At 39.0% G+C, this 21,027-nt stretch overlaps 1 protein-coding gene across 3 annotated transcripts in view; it reads left to right on the top strand.

Annotated features, from left to right (window-relative positions):
* Nucleotides 1-2,153: 2,153 nt before the first annotated feature.
* JAK3 (Janus kinase 3) overlaps nt 2,154-21,027 on the top strand; it is a 71,462-nt gene continuing 52,588 nt past the window's right edge. For 2 of the 3 annotated variants that reach the window (XM_075206787.1, XM_075206803.1), the window contains exons 1-6: nt 2,154-2,468; nt 10,396-10,588; nt 13,832-13,955; nt 18,023-18,140; nt 19,872-20,017; nt 20,682-20,967. In XM_075206787.1, the coding sequence (XP_075062888.1) occupies nt 10,396-10,588; nt 13,832-13,955; nt 18,023-18,140; nt 19,872-20,017; nt 20,682-20,967 (867 nt within the window). In that variant the 5' untranslated portion in view covers nt 2,154-2,468. Of the gene's footprint in view, nt 2,469-3,456; nt 3,549-10,395; nt 10,589-13,831; nt 13,956-18,022; nt 18,141-19,871; nt 20,018-20,681; nt 20,968-21,027 lie in introns of all 3 variants that reach the window. The other variant, XM_075206795.1, reaches the window with a different exon arrangement.

The following is a 21,027-nucleotide window of genomic DNA, read 5'->3' as shown; positions in this document are numbered from 1 at the left end:
CATTGTGGCTAATTACTTACTCCTGCATTACCTCATAGTGTGTGCTTTTCCTGTCTGCTCTTGATACTGCAATAAACTCAATAGCATTTGATACTACAACATATCCATGTTATTCCTGTGATAAGGGCTGCCAAGAGGAATTCAGGACCCCGGTACAACAAATTAATGGGGCCCACCTTATAGTAGAGTATGGTAAAAAAAATCTATGACAGGCCCCCCCTCTTTTTTAACCCCTCTATGACAGGCCCCCCTCCTTTTTTTAACCCCTCTATGACAGGCCCCCCCTCGCTTTTTAACCCCTCTATGACAGGCCCCCCCTAGTTTTTTAACCCCTCTATGACAGGCCCTCCCTCATTTTTTAACCCCTTTATGACAGGCCCCCCCTCATTTTTTAACCCCTCAATGACAGCCCCCCAGTCATTTTTTAACCCCTCTATGACAGGCCCCTCCCTCCTTTTTTAACCGCGATCACGTGAGTATGGTTTTGTTTTTTTTTAACTACCCTGCTCCCCCCATCAACGACCGAGCCCCCTCCCCGCCGCAAAACAAAAACAACAAAAAAAAAATTGTTTTGCAAAGAAAAAAAAAAATTTAAAAAAAAAAAAACCTCGGCTCCCCCTCCCTCTCGGCGGCCCTGCCTGTGATTTCCTAACACTCGTGCTGCTCCAACTAAAAGGGGGCTACATTTATAACAGTTTTTCAAATAAATTATGTCCACACTTCTGTAAGAGAACTAGCAGCAGTAAAACTTTGTGTTAATCTCTGGGAAATTGACCACTCCCTGCACTTCTGGCACATGCCTACTCACAGATTTTAAGCTTGCGAGCAGGGCCTTCTCACCTCTTTGTCTGTTTTACCCAGTTTGTTTATTAGTTTACTATGTTTGTCCCCAATTGTAAAGCGCTACGGAATATGGTGGCGCTATATAAATAAATGATGATGATGATGCCTCCCAACATTACAATTTTTGATGTGGGGACACTTCGAGAAGGACATGTGGCTACTTCGATATGGAGATATAATCATGTTACAGATGGGTTGTAGCCAGATCCCCAGACTCTTCTGAAGTGCTAGGACAACCCCACTACCAATCCTCTGAAAATAACCTTCCATTGCCATTCGTAACAGTTACAGGTGAACAAAGCACACACTCACTGATGTGAGGATGATATTCCTCCCAAAATTACTGGTGGTTGGGACGAAGAAGTAGAAGAAGGAGAAGGAGCAGACGAAGGAGAGGGAGAAGAAGGAGGAGAGGGAGAGGGAGATTTACAGAACTTTATTTTATGATCATGTGTGTCCCAAAGTCTACTGAGTTGGTTACATGTGTTTATAGAAAAAAAACAACACTGCATTTTTTAGACAAATATTTAGTGCCTCTTTGTAACCATTTTAATTGTTGACAGATATATTATTGGTTTATTGACTACTTTTTTTTTTCTCACGTATGTGGTACTAGAGATTACATTATTGTCAAATGTCCCTAATCTCCAGAGACACTTCCAGGTTTGTAAAGATTTATCCTTGGAAACTTCCCTATTTTTAAAGATTAACCAACCGCACAATAAAATGTATGTTTTTCTGCATGTCAAATGCAATTCTTAGTTATATTTATCCACTGAGTTTTATATGATGATATTTATTAACACAGAGTTTTAAAAATGCAACCAATAACTTATAATCAAATGAAATATACATGATATGATGGGTATTTTATCACTCTAACGTCCCCTGGCAAAAATCATACATTTATACATGATGTGCTTCACAGAGTAAACAGCAAAGTGTCCCTTAAAAGTTTGGAAATACTGAGACGGTTTGCTCACAGGTGATTGAAGATGACGTACAGTAGAAGCATTATCACCACAATTGGATACATATAGCAGTTAAAAATATTTATTGTATAATATTGTATAAAACAAGGAGATAAACTTGTGGACGACCTTGTCCCTTCACGTATACATTTCCCATCAAGAACACTTAATGACAGAGCACAATCATATTAAACTAAAATTGTTCACATTTTTAAATGTTTACTGTTATATATTTCTGTCTGAACCCAGTGCTTTCACACAGGAAGCTAGATGTGGTGAGATATATTCTATGACAGGATGTGTGCATGCTGCTTTTCTTTAACACTGCTGCATGTATGAGATAGATCTATACTTATATATACATTTGCAGAGAAAGGCTGAGAAATACATACTAAGGGAACCAAATATACAGATTATTAGCAGAAAGGCACATGAACGTATATATCACACATCAATAGGGGATATCTAAGCATGGTTAGACACAGAGATATTCAATAAAAAATAAGCCTTGTCTTCCACACTTCAATAGATACATCACAGATTCTTCATACATACATAGTACAATTACCAAGAGAAGAAACAGATTTATAAAGCCATACTCTGCAATCATCAACATTCATATTCACTGGGAGCAGACACAGGGCCGCGTATAAGGTAATGTTTCTTATTTTGATAATATTATTTCCAAATATGGATTTTTACCTAAAAGATAGGAGCAATTATTATTGTAGTAGCGGCAACGCTTTCTATTTTTTGGGCAAAATAGTAAATATTGCATTACTGTGCTTCTTTGGTATAAATAATATAGCCATTTATGACCTTTAACTGGATTTTCTCCTAACGCTAAATGAAGCTCACTGTTTGCATCTGGCTTCATAAATGGAAAAATAAGGATCGTGGGGTTTTCCATTTGAGAAATTTAATGATAATTTTTCTTTATATAACCATGTGTGCAAAAGGTCTCAGAGTTATGTTATTGCAGTCCTATAATATATTACTTCAAGTTCAGGTATATTGGGACAAACTGATACCTGGCCATAACAATCTTAGTTTGTGTGTGAGGTTAGAAGCATTGTTCCTTATGCCCAACACACTCAGGAACCAATCCAAAAACAATATTGATTTTTTGTTTTTGTGGGTCAATAAATTATGTACCTTAAATAATTATATTTCCTGTTTATTGCTATATCACTAGTTTAATGGACTAATGTAGTTCAAAATCACATATACAGAGTTCTATTCACAAACTGTCAATAATTATATTGGGATATAAACATTTTCAACATGACAGTGACACATTTTAAAATGAAGGGGCTGAAGTCACTGACCTAGTATCATGTAACCATTACTCGTACCTTTGTACACAATAAGATTAAAACATAGTTTGTGTTCTTCATCTTATATGCATACTCAGTTCTTTAGATTATACTCCAATCAATGTAAATATTATCAGTTTAAAAATTAAAATATATTAAATGGTTGCTAGTGTTTGGACTGTTTTTATGCATTAGATTTTGTTTTGCTGCATTTATACCATTCAGATCAACTTTTTTTCCCCATCCCTCTGGGAGATCCCGGAGGGAAGGGGAAGTGCAAGTCTGTAGGGGAGTGGGCTGCTGAATATCACGTCATATTGTCCCAGGGGCGAAAGCGGGCATGATGCATTAGAATGGCCTGCTCTCCCGGGAGTTTGGAAGACCTACCCAGGATTCGGAAGTCTCCCGGAATGATTGGGCAAGTATGATTTACACTGTACAGGGCTTAGAAAGTTAAGCATCGGCACTTAGGATTCCTGTGGGTGATGCAGGGATCAGGGCATTACCTATGCATAATAAAATAGCAGCAGCTTTTCACTAGGCTCAAAGCAAAAATAACAATTTAGGAAAGCTTTAATGATTCCATGCCAGGTACAATCATCAAATATCAGATTCATACTTGATTCAAACATACCACATCATATGCATCAAGAATCTTGGTGGAAGACCAACCGATCAATCCCGAAGAACACTCAACTCAATAACTGACTAACAGTTATAGGCAGTAAGAGATTTACGGAGTACACTTATACCACTTTCATACTGCCGCCCCTGCAATATCCCGGGTTTTTGAAGCCGGGTTTTTGCAGGGGCTCGGAGCGTCCCAGGTCAGAAACACCATTCATACTGCACCTTGGACCCGGGAATTTCCCGGGTTGACCCCATTCATACTGCACAAGCCTGTGCCCTGGCAATTTGTGGGAGTCATCACCAGAGCACTTTTCATTGGCTGAAAGCTGGAATATGAAAAAATATCTCTCTCTCTCTCTCGGCCGCATCCCCTGTCATGTGATGCGGCCGTCTGTGCGCTGATGCGGCCGCATCTGATGTCATCAGATGCGGCCGCGGGGGAAAGAATTGTATTTTGCAGCCGGGGGGGCAGCAGCTCCAAGAGCAGTTTAACTTGCCCTGCCACCAACTTAAGCAAGAGGTGGTAACTAGGTGGAATTCCACCCTGTACATGCTTCAGAGGATGGAGGAACAGCGCAAAGCCATCCAAGCATATTGCACAAGCCATGACATTGGGAAAGGAGGGGGGATGTATTTCACTCTTGCACAGTGGGCAATCCTTTCAGTGCTGTGCAAGGTGCTGAAACCATTTGAAGTGTGAAGTGAGTGCAGACTCTGCTAGTTTGAGCCAAGTCATTCCTTTAATTAGACTATTGGAAAAGCAGCTTGAGAAAATGAAGGAGGAGCTGAAAGGAAGCAATTCAGCAAAGTATGTTGGCCCTGTCGATCAAGTACTTAATTCGATTCACAATGATCCTCGAGTTATTAAGATCTTGAACTCGGATCAGTACGTTTTGGCCACTGTGCTTGATCCAAGGTTTAAAACCTACATTGAGTCTTTACTTGTAAATGAGCGAGATGTGAACTTTTGCAAGGAGCTATTGCTCAGCAAGTTGGCCGCTGAACTGGGCCTCGGCTTGACGACTTGTCCTCCTTCGCTTTCTCAAGCTGCTGCTTGTAAAAAATTAAATTTCCCAAAAAGAAGCAGGGAAGACGCAGGGGGCAGACCAGAACAATTTAACATCTGGGCTGGTTTGAAGGATTTTTCAAAAAAATGTGTCACTTTGCCCATAACTTCATCCAATACAAGTATAAACATGCAAAGGATGGTGGAGGATTACTTTCAAGAGGTAGTTGATATGGAAATGTCAGACAGTCCCTTTCCTTACTGGGAAGAAAAGCAGGCCATTTGGAAACCCATGTACAAACTTGCTTTGCAATACTTAAGTGTACTCTGAACGAGTGTTCAGCACAGCAGGGAACTTAGTCAGTGATCGCCGTAGAAGGTTACTTCCCAAAAATGTGGAGAAAATGATGTTTATAAAAATGAACTACATCTTCCACGAGGAAGGCCTTCACCATCCAAGACATCCAAGCACTGACTGTTCTCTAATGGCGGTTTCAAGTGGCGATGAATTGATAGTCTGTGATGATGACGTACACACTGATGAGGGTGAGGATGAAGCTGAAGATGATGACGATAACATCTTTTTAAAACTTTCTATGTAAGTGTAGGGTGCAATCTACCCCCAAAGAGGAAAGGGACTTGTGGCATTTCCATATCACGTACCGTCTTGAAAGGCTGCTGTTTGGGCAATTTATCCTGAAGGGTAGGGTGTCATAGACAGAGTGACCCCAAACTGGCTTTGTCCATTTCTCTTAATAATGTACAGTCTATAATGGCTGAATTTTTTTGTATTTTCAACAAGTGGAGGGGGGCCTAGAGAGCCAGAAACCAAACTGGCTTTGTCCATTTCAATTAATATTGTACAGTCTATAACGGCTGAATTTTTTTGTATTTTTGACAAGTGGAGGGGGGCCTACAGAGCCAGAAATGAAAATGGCTTTGTCCATTTCAAATAATATTGTACAGTCTATAACGGCTGAATTTTTTTGTATTTTCAACAAGTAAAGGGGGGCCTAGAGAGACAGAAACCAAACTGGCTTTGTCCATTTCAATTAATATTGTAGTGTCTATAACGGCTGAATTTTTTTTTTTTTTAAACAAGTGGAGGGGGGCCTATAGAGACAGAAAGCAAACTGCCTTTTTCCATTTCTTTACATATTGAACTATAAGTGTAGGGTGTAATATACATCCAAAGACGATGGCTGCATTGCCAATATGCATAGATGAAGAGGAAGACAATCTGTTTTGTGTGTAGAATAAATGAAGGCCTACCTACCAGGAATTAAACTGTTTTTTGGATGATTTATTACCTCTACAATTAGATTACTTATCTATGAAACAGTTGGAGCACTAAATTGGGTTATTTTAGGCCCAAAACCATTGATTTTCCAACAAAATAGCAAAACAAAACCAAACAAAACCAAAACCAAAACCAAAACACGCAATGGCGGTTTTGCAAAACCAAAAACAAAACACGACGGTAATCCAGATCCAAAACTGAATCCAAAACCAAAACACGGGCGTCAGTGACCATCTCTAGTTGCTAGTCTGTCCTGCCTGTGAGTCCAGTGGTGAGAGGATGGTTCATCGCTCAGAGAGGCACCTGGAATCAGTGATGGCACGCTATTGTGTTTTGAGAGCGTTTGAGAGTAAGCAGGAAGATGAGGAAGTTTGTTAGAGTGAGAATGAAAGTCCCACTATGTATAAGTGACAGCTCTTTAGCCAATTGTGAGCATAGAAGGGATAATGAAGGGTTTATTAATGCCTTGTATATATGATTAGCCAACTTGATGCTAAATAACTTACTGCAACTAAGTGATTTGTGCTGGAGAAGAGAAATATAGAAAGCTGCAAATAAATGACTGTGAGTAAAATAAATCTACCTTTTTTATTTTATACTTTCAAGATGATTTGGCAGCCATTATTTTACTGTACACAGCTACACCTGCTGCATATGGGCTACATCTTTTCTACTATTACTAAACCTGTGCAGAGATACCTGTTTGCTGATTAAACCCAAAGAACCCTGAAGTTATCTGAAGTTTGACAGACCGAGCTAGAGCTGGGTGGTTGACCCAAGAGTAACATAAAGTCGGAGTTAAGGATTACACACTATCACCACCCAGCCAGGCAAACAGGGGTTATAAAATGGTTCCCAATGTGAGGCTCTGTGCAGCAGAACAATGAGCACCTCTAAAGCAAGGATTATTGGCTCAGCAGCAGAGCAGGCATGTGCTATGGTGGGCCTAGCTAAAGCAACACTTTGGGGGTATTCTTTGATCATTTTAGGATACCTAATCCCCACACAGGTATCCTTAGTGGAGCTTCCCCACCGAAATCAGATATTTTGTGAAGTGTTGCTACAAGGGAGATGCTGTACCAAAGAACCGGAGAGAACTTGGTCAAGCAACATTGTAGGGGGCGGATTTTGTGCCACTTTATGTAACACTTAGGAGGAGTGAAAAACACCTCAAAAAGTGTTCTTTTTGTGTGCTAGTTCTAATTGTGTATTCCCTAAGGCCAGGGGAAAAGAAGTCGGACTAAGTTTAGTGATTACATACTACTGGCCTTAAAAGTTTGCATGAGCAAAAGAGAGAGAGTCACTGCAAGTCTAGGTCAAGGGTAGGCCAGTATAGAGGACACAGTGTGTCCACTTTACCCCAAAGTCATGGTAGGAGAGTCAAGGGGTAGAGCCATCTCGGAAAGAAGGCTCGTTTTATTACTCTCAGGAGGCTAATTTCCACCTTACAGAGAAAGTGATCGCATGAGCTGTGAGGTAGAAGAATGGTGGAATAATTGCCTTGGCTACCAAAAGTCTATATCGCCAGTGAGCAAGGGAAGTTAACATACCAGACAGAGGAGGAAGAGACCCAGAGAAGCCACCAAGTTAAGTCAGGAGAGTGCTTGAGTATTCTAACCTAATTTCTAGCTGTTTTTGGGGAGACAAAGGGTCAACCCAAGTGTGTTTGGACTTATTCCAGTGAAGAGTAGCAGTGTGAGAATACTTGGTACAAACAAAGCTTGTGTTCACCCCGCAAAGATCCAATAATGGCCTCTTATAGTATCTTAGGAGGACTTATGGAAGTAAAATGCAAGGGAATAAAAGTTGGAATATTTATGTTCTGGGAGTAGAGGCAATCCAGGTGGACCATAAGTGTGAACAGTGAAATGTGTGGTGCCTAGTGGTTGAAGTGGGGGTGTATATGGTGAATTACCATACCACGACTTCTGTTACTGCATTCATTGTAGAACTATCAAATTTCATTTACATTCCCATTAAATTTTTCATATCACCTCTTCTAAATTTCCACTCAACAATGCAATTTAAGATGCTAACAAAAATGAGCACTATGGCTCAAGGACGATGAGAATAAATAAAAACACAGAAAAGGCTGCTGGATCAGTACAGGAAGAGATCGAGCACAGGTAAACCCACCTACCAATGGGACTGCCTCTATCCAGAGATGCCTTTGGTGTTAAGAAATCTTCATGCTTTGTGCACTGGCCTGCTTTTGCAGATGAGCCTTCAGAGGAGTACGAGACTGTAATCAGTCTGGTGCAGGCCAAAAGTCATGGTTGACACTCTCTGATACCCAGATTGGAATCGGCACCTAATCTGCCTTCATTCCTGATAACCAAATCTCAAGAATAGCAGGAGGTGGATCACTGGAGAAAGTCTGGAAGTAGGATCACTGAGAAAATATGTCAGGGTTTGTAGTGGGGGTCAAACTATACATATTGAGCTTATTCATCTCCTCCAGTAAGCCAGAGCTCTGCTACTATATCTGTAAGTGCAGACATGAGTGCCGAGAGAGATGGGTGATGGTTTTAAAGTATCCATGCAGGGTCTTCCTTGGGGGTCAAGCCTGTATTGGATTAGGAAGGGGCATATAGGATGACCACCTGCCTTACATCTTGTATTCTGGACTGTCTGCTTTGACTTTATAGCTTCTCCAAAGCAGTGGAGGGGTGTCCATCCATGTGGCAAGCTTGCATTTCTATACCAAATAAATATGTTATGCAATTGCATAAAAAAAGACCAACCATGTTAAACAACTCACTGTAACTGAAGACTGTAACTATTTTAAGCTCATAACGTGCAATTGGGTTGTTCTGCCATTGGGTACATGTCAATATTAATTTGCGTGGACAGGTGTGATTTGGATGGATCTTGGCACAGTTGCCCAGCTGAATGCATCCTGATTTTGCTTTTTAAAATATAGCAACTGTGCTGTAATTGTCAATATAAATTTGATAAGATTTAATTCTGTTAACTAGAAAGGAAGTTGAATACCACATACTTAGCAATGTACAAAACAGGCTTGGAAAGTTAAATATGTTAACTTCTATTTATTTGTTACAATAAAACCACACACAACTATTTAGTACAAGTGGTGAGAGCCAAATGACCATAAGGTTGTCCCCTCTAGTGTGGATGGGAATAAAAAGAACAGACATTTTTCAAGTTAACAGTAACAGTTGATCCTCAATGGTGAAGCCTGCTGTCTCTTTCCTTTAGCCGTGCTAAATATGTGGCCCGAAGGTGTATCTTATCTATTGTCATTTGGGACTGTGCACAGCAGCTCCCACATCGTCTGCATGCAAAAAAATATGTAAACAGAGTAGGTATATGTGCAATGCTCCATACAGTAGGAGCCATTTAATAAGGTTGAGTGCGGTTCAGAGTCGGAGTCTGGAAGTTTGTGACATCATTGCACAGATTTTGTACATTACTCAAAGAAAATTTAACTGGAAAATGGCCAAAGTGGGGTTATAAATATGAATGCTATGTGCTTATTTTTTGCTTGGTATTTAAGATAGCAAATAAGGAAAATTATTATTATATTATAAACTTAGTATTTGTTTATGAAAAGACATCAAGGTTTTCTCAAGTGTAAGCTTGAATTTTGTGGTTAATTGTGTTAAACTGAATGACCTACATTTTGTTGCACTGAAAACAAATACTGAAAAATTGTTAGAACTGATACACATGAATCATTGGACATAGACCCTTTGTCCACCTACTTCGCAGAGAGTGTAACTAAAGCTGACCACACAAAGATCAATCCTGTCATGATTGGACGACATGAGCAGTGTACAATTTGACCACACACATAGGCAATGTCAGCACTGCACAATGTGTGGCAGCATAATGCGTAAAATAAGCTGATAAACATGAGCATGTTAGACAAGCCTCATTGAGGGAGGAGGTCAATACGAACAGAAGCAGGGAGCCATTACATATGACTTTGAACCTTAGCACCTGGAGCTCAAAGGTGATACCAATGTATGACCTACAAATTCGTTGAAAGTTGACCAAATGTATGTTGTTAAAAGAAATGAATAACGCAACCAAAATATATAAGATAATATGCATAAAAATATTCAGTAGGAAAAATATGTTGAAATGAACTCCACCTAATTGGGTCATGCCAAGTTTGCTGTAACCTCAAACCCTATTCTATATTACTTAATTTTATTTGCTTTTGTGGTTTTTATTTGCTTTTACACACCAATACACCATCTGTTTACTCAAATGTTTACTGCATCAGCCCAACCATTATTTAGTCAAAATCTGACCTTTGTTTAAGTACCAATGTTTGCTATCACAAATCAAATGTCTCTACAGATGTCTGGTGAACACACTCCGCTCCTGTGGGGTTCACGCTCTTGCAGCACCTACTCTTCTGTCACGGGATCTCTCAAACTACTCCTATACACATCTGCATTGCCATCCGCTTCTCAGTCTGACCCACAGATGATCTTCCCTGGTGGACAGTACTCTGCAGAGGAACTATGCACTGCAGCTGCCAAATCCTGCGGTAAGAGGAACATATAAAAGGAATACAGTATAAGGAATAAATTGGGGCTATTCTGTGGTAACACATTTGTGCATAGTGAATGTATTTATCTATCTATCTATCTATCTATCTATCTATCTATCTATCTATCTATCTGTGTGTATATATATTTTTATATATATATATATATATATATATATATATATATATATATATATAATATATATAAGCCTAGCGGCGTGTGTTAGTGTGTGTGTGTGTGTGTGTGTGTGTGTGTGGAAAAAACTATTTTCTCAGAAAGGGCTCATCCAATTGACCTGAAATTTGGTATACTGACATTATTTGACAAAAAAATTATAATAGTGAAGTCAGTTAACTTCCATCATCCCCCCTTCCCCCCGTGGGAGGGGTAGTAAAGGTGATGATACCTCAGATTGACTTATGTCCATCCGAAATAGGACTGCCGTTTAAGCTAAGACGGCGGCAGTTCCCTTTGAAGGCGGCATTTGCTATGACCATAAACAAGTCACAGGGTCAAACACTTGACCATGTGGGTATTTATTTACCAGAGCCTGTCTTTGGTCATGGACAATTGTATGTCGCATTTTCACGAGTACGGAGAAGCAGTGATGTGAAAGTGCAGGTTATGAATACTGCCCTTCAAGGAAGACTGATTGAGCACAGCGATAAGGTGTTTAGCAGAAACGTTGTGTATCGAGAGGTTTTAGAACAGTAAGATGATGGAGATTAAGGATGTGGCGATGAAGATGAAGGACGAGGTGATGGCGAAGAATGATGAGGTGGTGACATGTGGACAAAACCACGTTAAAAAATGGCGCTTACGTCAGGAAGTAACGCTCTTCCCCTGAGGAGGCCTGGCCTAGCCCCAAATGCATGACAAGAACCTTTTTAACACCTTAAGTAGCTTGATTTGACTAGAATGCATGAGTATCATGCACGAGTTAACTTGTATTATATATATATATATAAAATAGTTATAGTTAATATTCTTTAATAGTTCATTCATTCACACCAGTCCCAACCTCAGTGCAATCTGATTCTCTACCACAGACACACACATATTAGTGAGAAGCCTATTAACCTGTCAATAAAGATGAGTTAAATTTTCATATTTACCCCACAAAATATCCACCTTATTCTGTATGTTTCGCTGTCGAGATGTGGTGTTAAGTGTTACCCCTCCTATCCAAACACAACACAAAGCAGATTGAATGGACCACAAATGTCCCAGGTCTATATATTAATTAGAAATTCACGCAATATGCAAATTTACAGACAAAGTCAGTGCAGAATAATGAAGCAAAGAGAAATTCAAAGATTGTATCATTGGAAATTCACACCTCTGCAAAATGACCTTTTCTGTTCTCAATTTGGACAAAATGTCACTCTTCACTGTCTACTAGTACATTTGTGGGCTGTGTGAGGAAGCTGCAGCACCCAGAGAAAAACCATGTGAACATACAAGATCAGCAAAGATAAATCTGTTCCTATGCAGAAATGTTAACCACTGTCACCATGCCAACATTTAAAAAAATGTCAAGCAACACTTTATTGCTTGACCTATAGCATGTGTAGTACATTCTACAAGAACATAAACAACCCTTCAATAGGTGCTTGTTCCTTAGTATTATAAAGCAATTAAAATGGATTTTAAATATTCATCAGTAGTAAATATTATGTATATTTTATTTATATAGTGGGCAGAATCCAAACATACACTGAGAATTGCATGTTGAATACAGAACAAGATAAAGTTTAATCATAGTTGCCTACTCTCCCGGAACGTCCGGGAGACTCCCGAATTTTTGGGAGCTCTCCCGGACTCCTGAGAGAGCAGGCAAAAATCCCGGATCCAGCTGTGTGCGTTGTTGAAGATGGTGGGGGCTGGGATAAATGCGGCATCGTGGCCCCACCCCTGCTGCGATTGGCTAAAATTGCCTAAGATTGACAGGGGCAGAGCCTAACGGCGCACCACGTGTAAGATACAGTTAAAGCATATCATACGCTTTCAACATAGTACACTTTAAGCATATATTACTGAAATGTATGTAATTTGCATAATATGTATCTTAAGATATGTGTGACTACTAAACCAACTAAAAAGACTGCAACACAGGCAAATAAATTAACAGTAATAGTTAAATATATATATATTCTAGTCAATATGGCAGAAATACACACAAAGGCTCTGAGTTATACAGAATTTTTATTTTTATTTAGAACCATTCACAGTATATACAAAAAGAGAATAATGAACTGCGCTGTGGAAATAGGACACTTCACATACAATATTGTCTAACTACTAATATATAGTAAAATAGAGGATCTCTACAAAATATTGATTCAATAAACATATAGGATATGCATTTAGTGTGCAAAAACATGCGATTTATGTTGATCTATAAATTATTTCGATTGGTTTGTTATTTTATTGATCTATAAATTATTTCTATTGATTTGTAATTTTGTTGATCTATAAATTATTTCTATTGGTTATTAATATTTTTTTTATTATCATTATTATTTATCACTTTCCATTTCTTCTTTAGTGCCAGAGAGTTTCTGTGCCTAGGCATAGGAAACTTTATTCACAGTATATAGTATAAAACCTCAAATACAATATATTATAAACAAGAGGTCAACAACTGCATTCATTTGGGAGTGATACAGCAAGTTATTAATCCACCTTTAGCACCAAAATCACACTTTAAGATCAAAAAGGATATGGGGGCATATTTAACAATAATCGTTTTTTTGGCATGGTCATTTTCATTCCTTATCGCAATGATAAAGAATGAAAGATTCATCATCATCATCATCATCATCATAAACATTTATTTATATAGCGCCAGCAAATTCCGTAGCTCTTTACAATTGGGAACAAACATTAATAAGACAATACTGGGTAATACATACAGACAGAGAGGTAAGAGAACCCTGCTCGAAAGCTTACAATCTATAGGACAATGGGAGTTAGAAACACAAGGGCATGTGCTAAAGATTGTGACCATTTATTAAAAGTGTTCTTTCGGGACTGCAGTCAGAAACCTATGAGGACTGGTATTGCTTAGGGTAACAGTGTTTTTTTTAGAGGGGAGTGTTTTCCTGATTAATCCCTTATTGAGTGTTCCATCCTTTGCCTCTAAGTCGAATCTCTGCACTGTTAAACGAGCAAGCTGTGAGCATATAATAAAAAATATGTATGTACTTATTACTGAGAAACTTTATTTTTTTGCCCATCAGGAATCCTGCCTGTTTATCATTCCTTATTTGCACTGGCATCACCAGATCTCAAGACCTGGTATAATCCAAACTACATGTTCACAGTGGATGGTAGCATTGCTCACATTGTGGTTTATCGAATCAGGTACTGTATCTGTTATTCAGTTTAGGTATAATATGCTAATTAATAGTAGGTATAGTTGAAGTGAACATCTACACTTACGCTTATACAAAAGACAGAAATATTTACTAAACGCAAAATTTGCAGATATGTAGAACATTGAATTTTGCAGAAATATACAAAGTCATTTGTATCTTCTATCAACTTAAGACCATCTGTGACAGGAAGGACCGCCTATGCACCCTGTCTGTTATTGCTGGGAACCGGCTGGGCTCACTTTGCCAGCGTTTCCTTTCCTCTTCCTATGGATCAGGGTTGCTGTGGATCGATCCCCCCTGGCCTATCACACTGGCCAGAGCTGCTGGGTACCAGGAAGCAGGTCAGATGAAACAAGAAGAACCATTTTCAATACAAAACACTGCTTTTACACAGTGTTTGGACACAGCCTCACAGGGTAAGCCAGCTCCCAGAGATCTGAGCTATTTTTAGAATCAGGATACAATGTGCTTACCCAAAAATGGATTTACATGCAATGCAAAGTTAACAATATTTACACTTATCTGTGATATCCTAAAACTTTCTGTGATTTCCTGCATCTTGTTTTAGACACAGAGAAAATCTAACAGCAAGTCTAATTAAACCTTCCTGTGCCTTTAGGACTAATAAATATGAGATTAACATGGGTCCTTTCTTCAGACAGTTGCAGAATACATATTCCCAAGGGAAAGTTACAAGCCCCCAAACAAGTAATTTCCCTACCAAAATACACAAAAGACTTCCTCAACAAAGGCATCAGGTATATACTTCAGAAATAATGCATTTCTTCTAGCAAAGTTAAAACAAAAAAGAATTTCTTCACCTGGTCTCAGAAATAAAGATATTTCCTTTACCAAAATACACACAATATCAAAAATAAGTACATTTGTAATCATATAAATAAGCGCCCTGCGCTATTTCCTTTAATTAAATTTATACCATAAGTTATTTATAAGTGATCCAGTCACACCATCCCTTTAGTTAATAACAAATTTTTCACCTACAATATTGCTCTTTGAAGCCTCTTTTATGTCCTAAATAAATGTCACATTTATTTCACCCACTAGAGATACACATCATAAAAAGAGAACCTGCATATATGGAGTGGTGTAGTTGTGTCTCACTCTTACTGTACTCAATCTATGTATGTCAAACCCTCCCAGCCCCCATTCTACCTGTCCAGGTGTAAGAAGAGAGAAAATCTATATACTTATCCATATGCATTTTTATTGCACATGTACAGTACACAAAAATACCAGACGTATGTCCAACTATAGTTAAGCCCCAATGATTACAATGTCCAATAGTTATTAGATTAAAATCATTTGGATCATTATTGGCAAATAGAAAAGATGACCACTTTCAGTCTGTCCATGTGGTTATCTTTGTGTTAACAGGCTGCAGTGCACACCAGAAGTCCAAGTGCTAAATTGTTGAATATCATCCAATTCAGCCACCCACGTGCATGGTCAAAATTCAGAGCTCAGTCCAATAGACAAGGTTGGCTCATATGTGGGCCAACTGAAAACAGGTATGGGTATGGGTAAGCTAGACCGACCTATGACTGTTTTTCCAAGGAGTTCTTGAGTTACATCCTGCTGTGTGGACAAGAACTGCAGAACTTTACCAGCAATGACGAAGTTCAATGTCTTCTTTCGTCTGGCTCACAAAGTGATATAGTCCACATAGTTTACTCGATCAAATCACTAGCACTCATTAAAACTGTTCAAAGCAGAGGATTACTGTCAGTGGGGCAAAAACCTCTTTTTATCACAGGTCTGAATGCCATGGTGGCATGGCTTCCCGCAAGGAAGGTATTTAAATAACAAAATCTTTCTGGATTGGGACCTGCTCAATATTGGGGCTATCACAAACTCTCCTTCATCCCTCATGTATAGTCATGGCCAAAACCTTTGAGAATGACACAAGTATTGGTTTTCACAAAGTTTGCTGCTTCAGTGTCTTTTGAGCTTTTTGTCAGATATTGCTATGGTATACTGAAATAAAATTACAAGCATTTCATAAGTGTCAAAGGCTTTTATTGACAATTAAATTATGTTTATGCAAAGAGTCAATATTTGCAGTGTTGACCCTTCTTTTTGAAGACCTCTGCAATTCGCACTGGCATGCTGTCAATCAACTTCTGGGCCACATACTGACTGATAGCCGCCCATTCTTGCCTAATCAATGCTTAAAGTTTGTCAGAAATTGTGGGTTTTTGTTTGTCCAACCGCCTCTTGAGGATTGTCCACAAGTTCTCAATGGGATTAAGGTCTGGGGAGTTTCCTGGCCATGGACCAAAAATTTCCATGTTTTGATCCCGAGCCACTTAGTTATCACTTTTGCCTTATGACAAGGTGCTCCATCATGCTGGAAAAGGCATTGTTCGTCACCAAACTGTTCTTGGATGGTTGGGAGAAGTTGCTCTTGGAGGATGTTGTGGTATCATTCTTTATTCATGGTTGTGTTCTTAGGCAAAATTGTGAGTGAGCCCACTCCCTTGGCTGAAAAGCAACCCCACACATGAATGATCTCAGGATGCTTTACTGTTGGCATGACATAGGACTGATGGTAACGCTCAACTTTCCTTCTCTGCAAATAAGTTTTGTATTGGAAATGTATTGATGCCATGTTAGAAGAAATTTGTTTCTGCAACTGTCTGAAGAAAGGAAATCCCATGCTAATTAAGTCATTTTAAGTTGTGAGTGACCATCACTATTTTAGCACGAATACACATCAGGGGTTGTTACCTTTTATCTTGTCTTGTTAAAAAAGATAGATGAACTACATGAATACTGCAATCAGCAACTAATTTAGGAAATCGCAGATTGATGTGAATTTTGTGATATCCAAGAAGAGAATGTATTACATCCTGATGCTAGATATCTGATGTAATATCTCAGAGTTTGTGGTGCCAGCTTGGAAGGGGGCTGGGTTACCCCCTACTAGTATGTGTGTCATAAAAAGCTGTATTTGTATTTTAATTGTATTATACCATCTGTACTTCTGAATGATCACTAGTACCTCCAAACTAGTGTGTCATGGTCCGAGCAACCTAATCCATTTCCCAGCTGTCCTGTGTTGAACCCAGCATCTCTAAGTCAACACTCTCCCGATACCCAGCAATCCTGATCCATAGTAAGCGGTCAGGAAGTACCAGCTACCCCATTAGCAAGCGGTTATAGGTGCCGCGAGGGAACCTAGTGGTGGCAGCAAGATTCTCCTACAACTATTGCGCAGTTGGTATTCGCAGTCGACAAGTGTCTGTGGCACGGAGACACCTGTAGGAGTGGTCAGTAACAGTCAGTTACTGATGGTGAAAAAGAAACCCAGATAAACTGTGCAGGAAGAGTATTCCATCATCCTTCTTCCCACAACAGACCAGGTGGCAAAGTCAGCCCTTCCGGTCACAGTTAGTATCCTTAACTGTGCTCATGCTTCTGTACATGCTTACTGTACTCATGTTTGTCATTGCTGTATGATGATTGTCCAGAGCTATGTAAACTTTTTTGCCCTACGAATAAATGATGATGATGATGATGATGATATGATCTAGTTTCTTTCCTAAGTCGTTTTAAATTTTGAAAGTTATGCTGCATCTCCATGTGCAAGCATAATGGTAGCATTAACTAAGTCTATGAGACCAGAAAAATGTTAGATTCAGTCAGGAGCATAACAAGCAATCACCAGGCCCCATAGCAAAACATTTTTGGGTAGCTTGGTTATATGTGTCCAGAGGCCCCTGATCTACTCTTTTGATCATCCACGGGGATTGGCACATACGTAGTATAACACAATTGGGGCCTTGGAAACTGACACTGAAAGCCAAAATGGTGCTTAACTGGATCATGGATCATTTTGCTGGGTTCCCCACACTGCTGAGCCCCATAGCAGCTGCATGGACTGCTTTTAAGGTAATTATGCTGAATCTAATCAATAATGAAGGAATAACGGCAGTATTTTGTAATTATTTCTGATACCATAGTTTACCAGATGAAACACTGTATTTTCAGTTTGAATAATACCATTTCTTAATTGTTTACTTCCATGTAAAGATTCTTCTTCCCCAGTTGGATTGGTGCAGGTGAGCAAAAAACTGCACGCTGCAGCCTCATGAATCTTCATCATGACCCCATTCTCAGCTACCAGGTCATAGACTATCTCTTTGCCCAGGTGAGTTAAGAGGGATAAAGTTTGCCTGGTGTTTCATGAACCCAGAATGTAACTGTGAATCCTAGATAAATTCATTATTTTCTGATACTGGACTGATATTAAGAGCATTGTTTAAAGTTGAGAGTATGCCAATATTTGTCGTGTTAATATATGCATTCCCGTACTGGGTTTGCACACCAAAAATGCAACCATTTCTAGATGTGTGCATATTTTAGCTTTGAGTCCCCTTATTTCTGGGGAGGCGGAATATAGCAAGTCCACTGGAGATGAGATCTAATGTGACCTGGATGCACGTCCAGATACACCTGCCTGGAAGCATATTTTTGTGTGTATTTGAATCCTGGTGTAAAAAGATCCATTTGGCATTCACCTGTGGGGAATGCTCTATTTCCATTGGCTAAAGACACTAACCAACAGAGATTCGGCATAGCAGGTTAAGCCCTCAGCATAAAGAGGCCTTAATACAGTAGAGTGAAGTGTGCTATAGAAAGACAATACCAGTTTTTCAATATTTAGACTGAATTATAAGTGATAATGAAACCTGTGGGTGTAGATGCAGTGATGTTAGTGTTCAAGGAGAATAGTGCATGTTGGGAGGCTTGAATATCCTGAGTAGTGATACTCGAAACTTTCGAACCCGTTTGAAATTATATTGAATTTCACTGCTTTGATGGCAATGAACATGTTCACAGTACAGTTGAATTTGTGATTTAAAAATTTTGGACCCTTTTCTCAGCTTTTGTTCTCCAACCATGTTCAAGGTTCAGCATTCACATTCAAGGTTCGCAGTTCATGGTATGTGTTCCACATTAAAATGTCACTAGAAAATCACTATTTAAAATGTCACTATTAAAATACAATTAATCTAATATATTTAATTAATAAAAAAGTATTTTAACTCTTTTTTTAAAATCAAACTTTGGACACTACTGTGTTTGAAGTTCACAGTTCAAGGTTTTCGCTTGAACACCTTCGAGCCAACTCAACTATGTACAAACAGACTTGAACATGGTAGAACAGGATTGATCACCGCTAAACATGTTCGACTTTCTCAAATGTATCTTGATTTTTTTTTTAAATTAATCTTAAATTCGAGGAATTCCAGTTCATTTGTGAAGTTTGGAACCAATTTATCAAACCAGTTTGAAAATCGATATTTGTCTGGTTCAAGCATCTGAGTTGGGTTTTTTCGTGTAATACTTATCTGTGGTACAGTGGATCTCCGCTGTAATGGATTTCCAAGTCAGGTTTACTTCTCTGCATTAACTAAATCACACCCTGTTTACTAAGATGTGGTAACCAGCAATAGTGGCTGGAACACTGCAGCTTAATATCACTGAAATAATCCGTGGGTGGTGCCTGATAAAATTAGACCCCAGTTTAGGTGATGGACACCAGGATATGTTTGCTTAACCACCCTACATCCATGTGGTTTGGGGTTGAAGACTAACACAATAACTGCAGAGTTTTCTCCATGCAGATGTGGAATAAGTTGAAATTAAAAGTCATCAAAAATAAATTAATAAAAACCAAAAAAAGCATGCACAATCTTCTCTAAAAAAGTCTATATCGACAACAATGTTCATACCAACCATTTCTGTATGCTTAGTCCTGTAGTCTTATAAGAATTTTTTTATAGAAAAAAGAAAAATCCTTAAAACATATTGCCATTCTTGTGTGTATTTGTGTATTATATGTGGCTAAAAATATTCTCTGTCCTTGTGATTTCAGTGTCGCAGTGACTTCATAAACGGTCAGATGCAGCTGCCTGTGAACATGGATGTTCAGGAACAGTGTCTAGCCCTAGCAGTGTTAGATATGATGAGGCTGGCACAAGAGAATAACAAAACCTCAAAAGAGATCCTTAGGAGTATTAGGTGAGCACAGATGGATCAACATGATTACTGCTTAGGCATGTAATGCCAACTATAACGGTCATTTACAAATGTACGAAAGAGTAATCCTGCACGGCAAGTGAATTTTTGTGACTTAATATGCATAGGTAAGCACAGAGGTGTAACTCCCAACATAGCAGCCCATATGGCTGCTAGGAGGCTTGTCATTTATAACAATGCAGCTAAAAGCCTATACAGGCTTTACTGAGCATGTGCCAGCTCCCATACAGAGCAGAGGCTTCTAGAGTGATAAGTAATAATTAAAGGAGTACAAATACAGAAATATAGGGGCCCCTTCGCTTTTGTTATAGTACCCTGTGATTTCTATCTAGATTTGTAAATTTATTTTATAAAATCTTTTTTGCATGAGTTTGATGGGACATTTGATGGGACATACGCATGTGTGTGTACTGCACTGTGTTCTGTCTGTCTACAGACAGAACACAGTATAGCCGGAGCATACTTATACCCAGATTCAAATGGAAACATATCTTGAGATCCACTTGTATTTGAATATGTGTATTTTTTTATATGCAAGTTGTGTTCACAGTGCATTCAAAGATCAATCAGGCCCTTAAGTCCTTACAGAATTAAGTGAGCCTTATCATAGCCTCCTAGTAATGCTTTCTTTGTTCTTCCTGCGCAGCTACAAGCACTGTGTTCCAGAAAGTCTTCGGCAGAGCATTGTGAAGCTGAACATATTTTGTCGAAAGAGATTGCGCCGAAGTGTTCAGAAATCCCTGAAAAAGATCCGTGCTTGTACACTCCGTGTTCCTCTCATCAAAATCAAATATCTAGTGGATATAGAGAGACTGTACCAGGACTTTGGGACGGAGACTTTTTCAGTGAAAAGCACACAGAAAGGTGGGAAAGACCTGGTATTTAAAGTTTCTAGTATTGGAGGAATTACCTGGAGAGAGGCAGAGAGTGAGGTGAGTAGATAAGTGAGTGGAGAAAAATATTTAGAAAAGTGACTATTTAGGTTTGAAAAT

This window comes from Mixophyes fleayi, chromosome 1 (genome assembly GCF_038048845.1).
Source record: "Mixophyes fleayi isolate aMixFle1 chromosome 1, aMixFle1.hap1, whole genome shotgun sequence".
In the NCBI taxonomy this organism is placed as follows: Eukaryota; Metazoa; Chordata; class Amphibia; order Anura; family Limnodynastidae; genus Mixophyes; species Mixophyes fleayi.
This window is presented reverse-complemented; position numbering and strand designations above follow the sequence as displayed.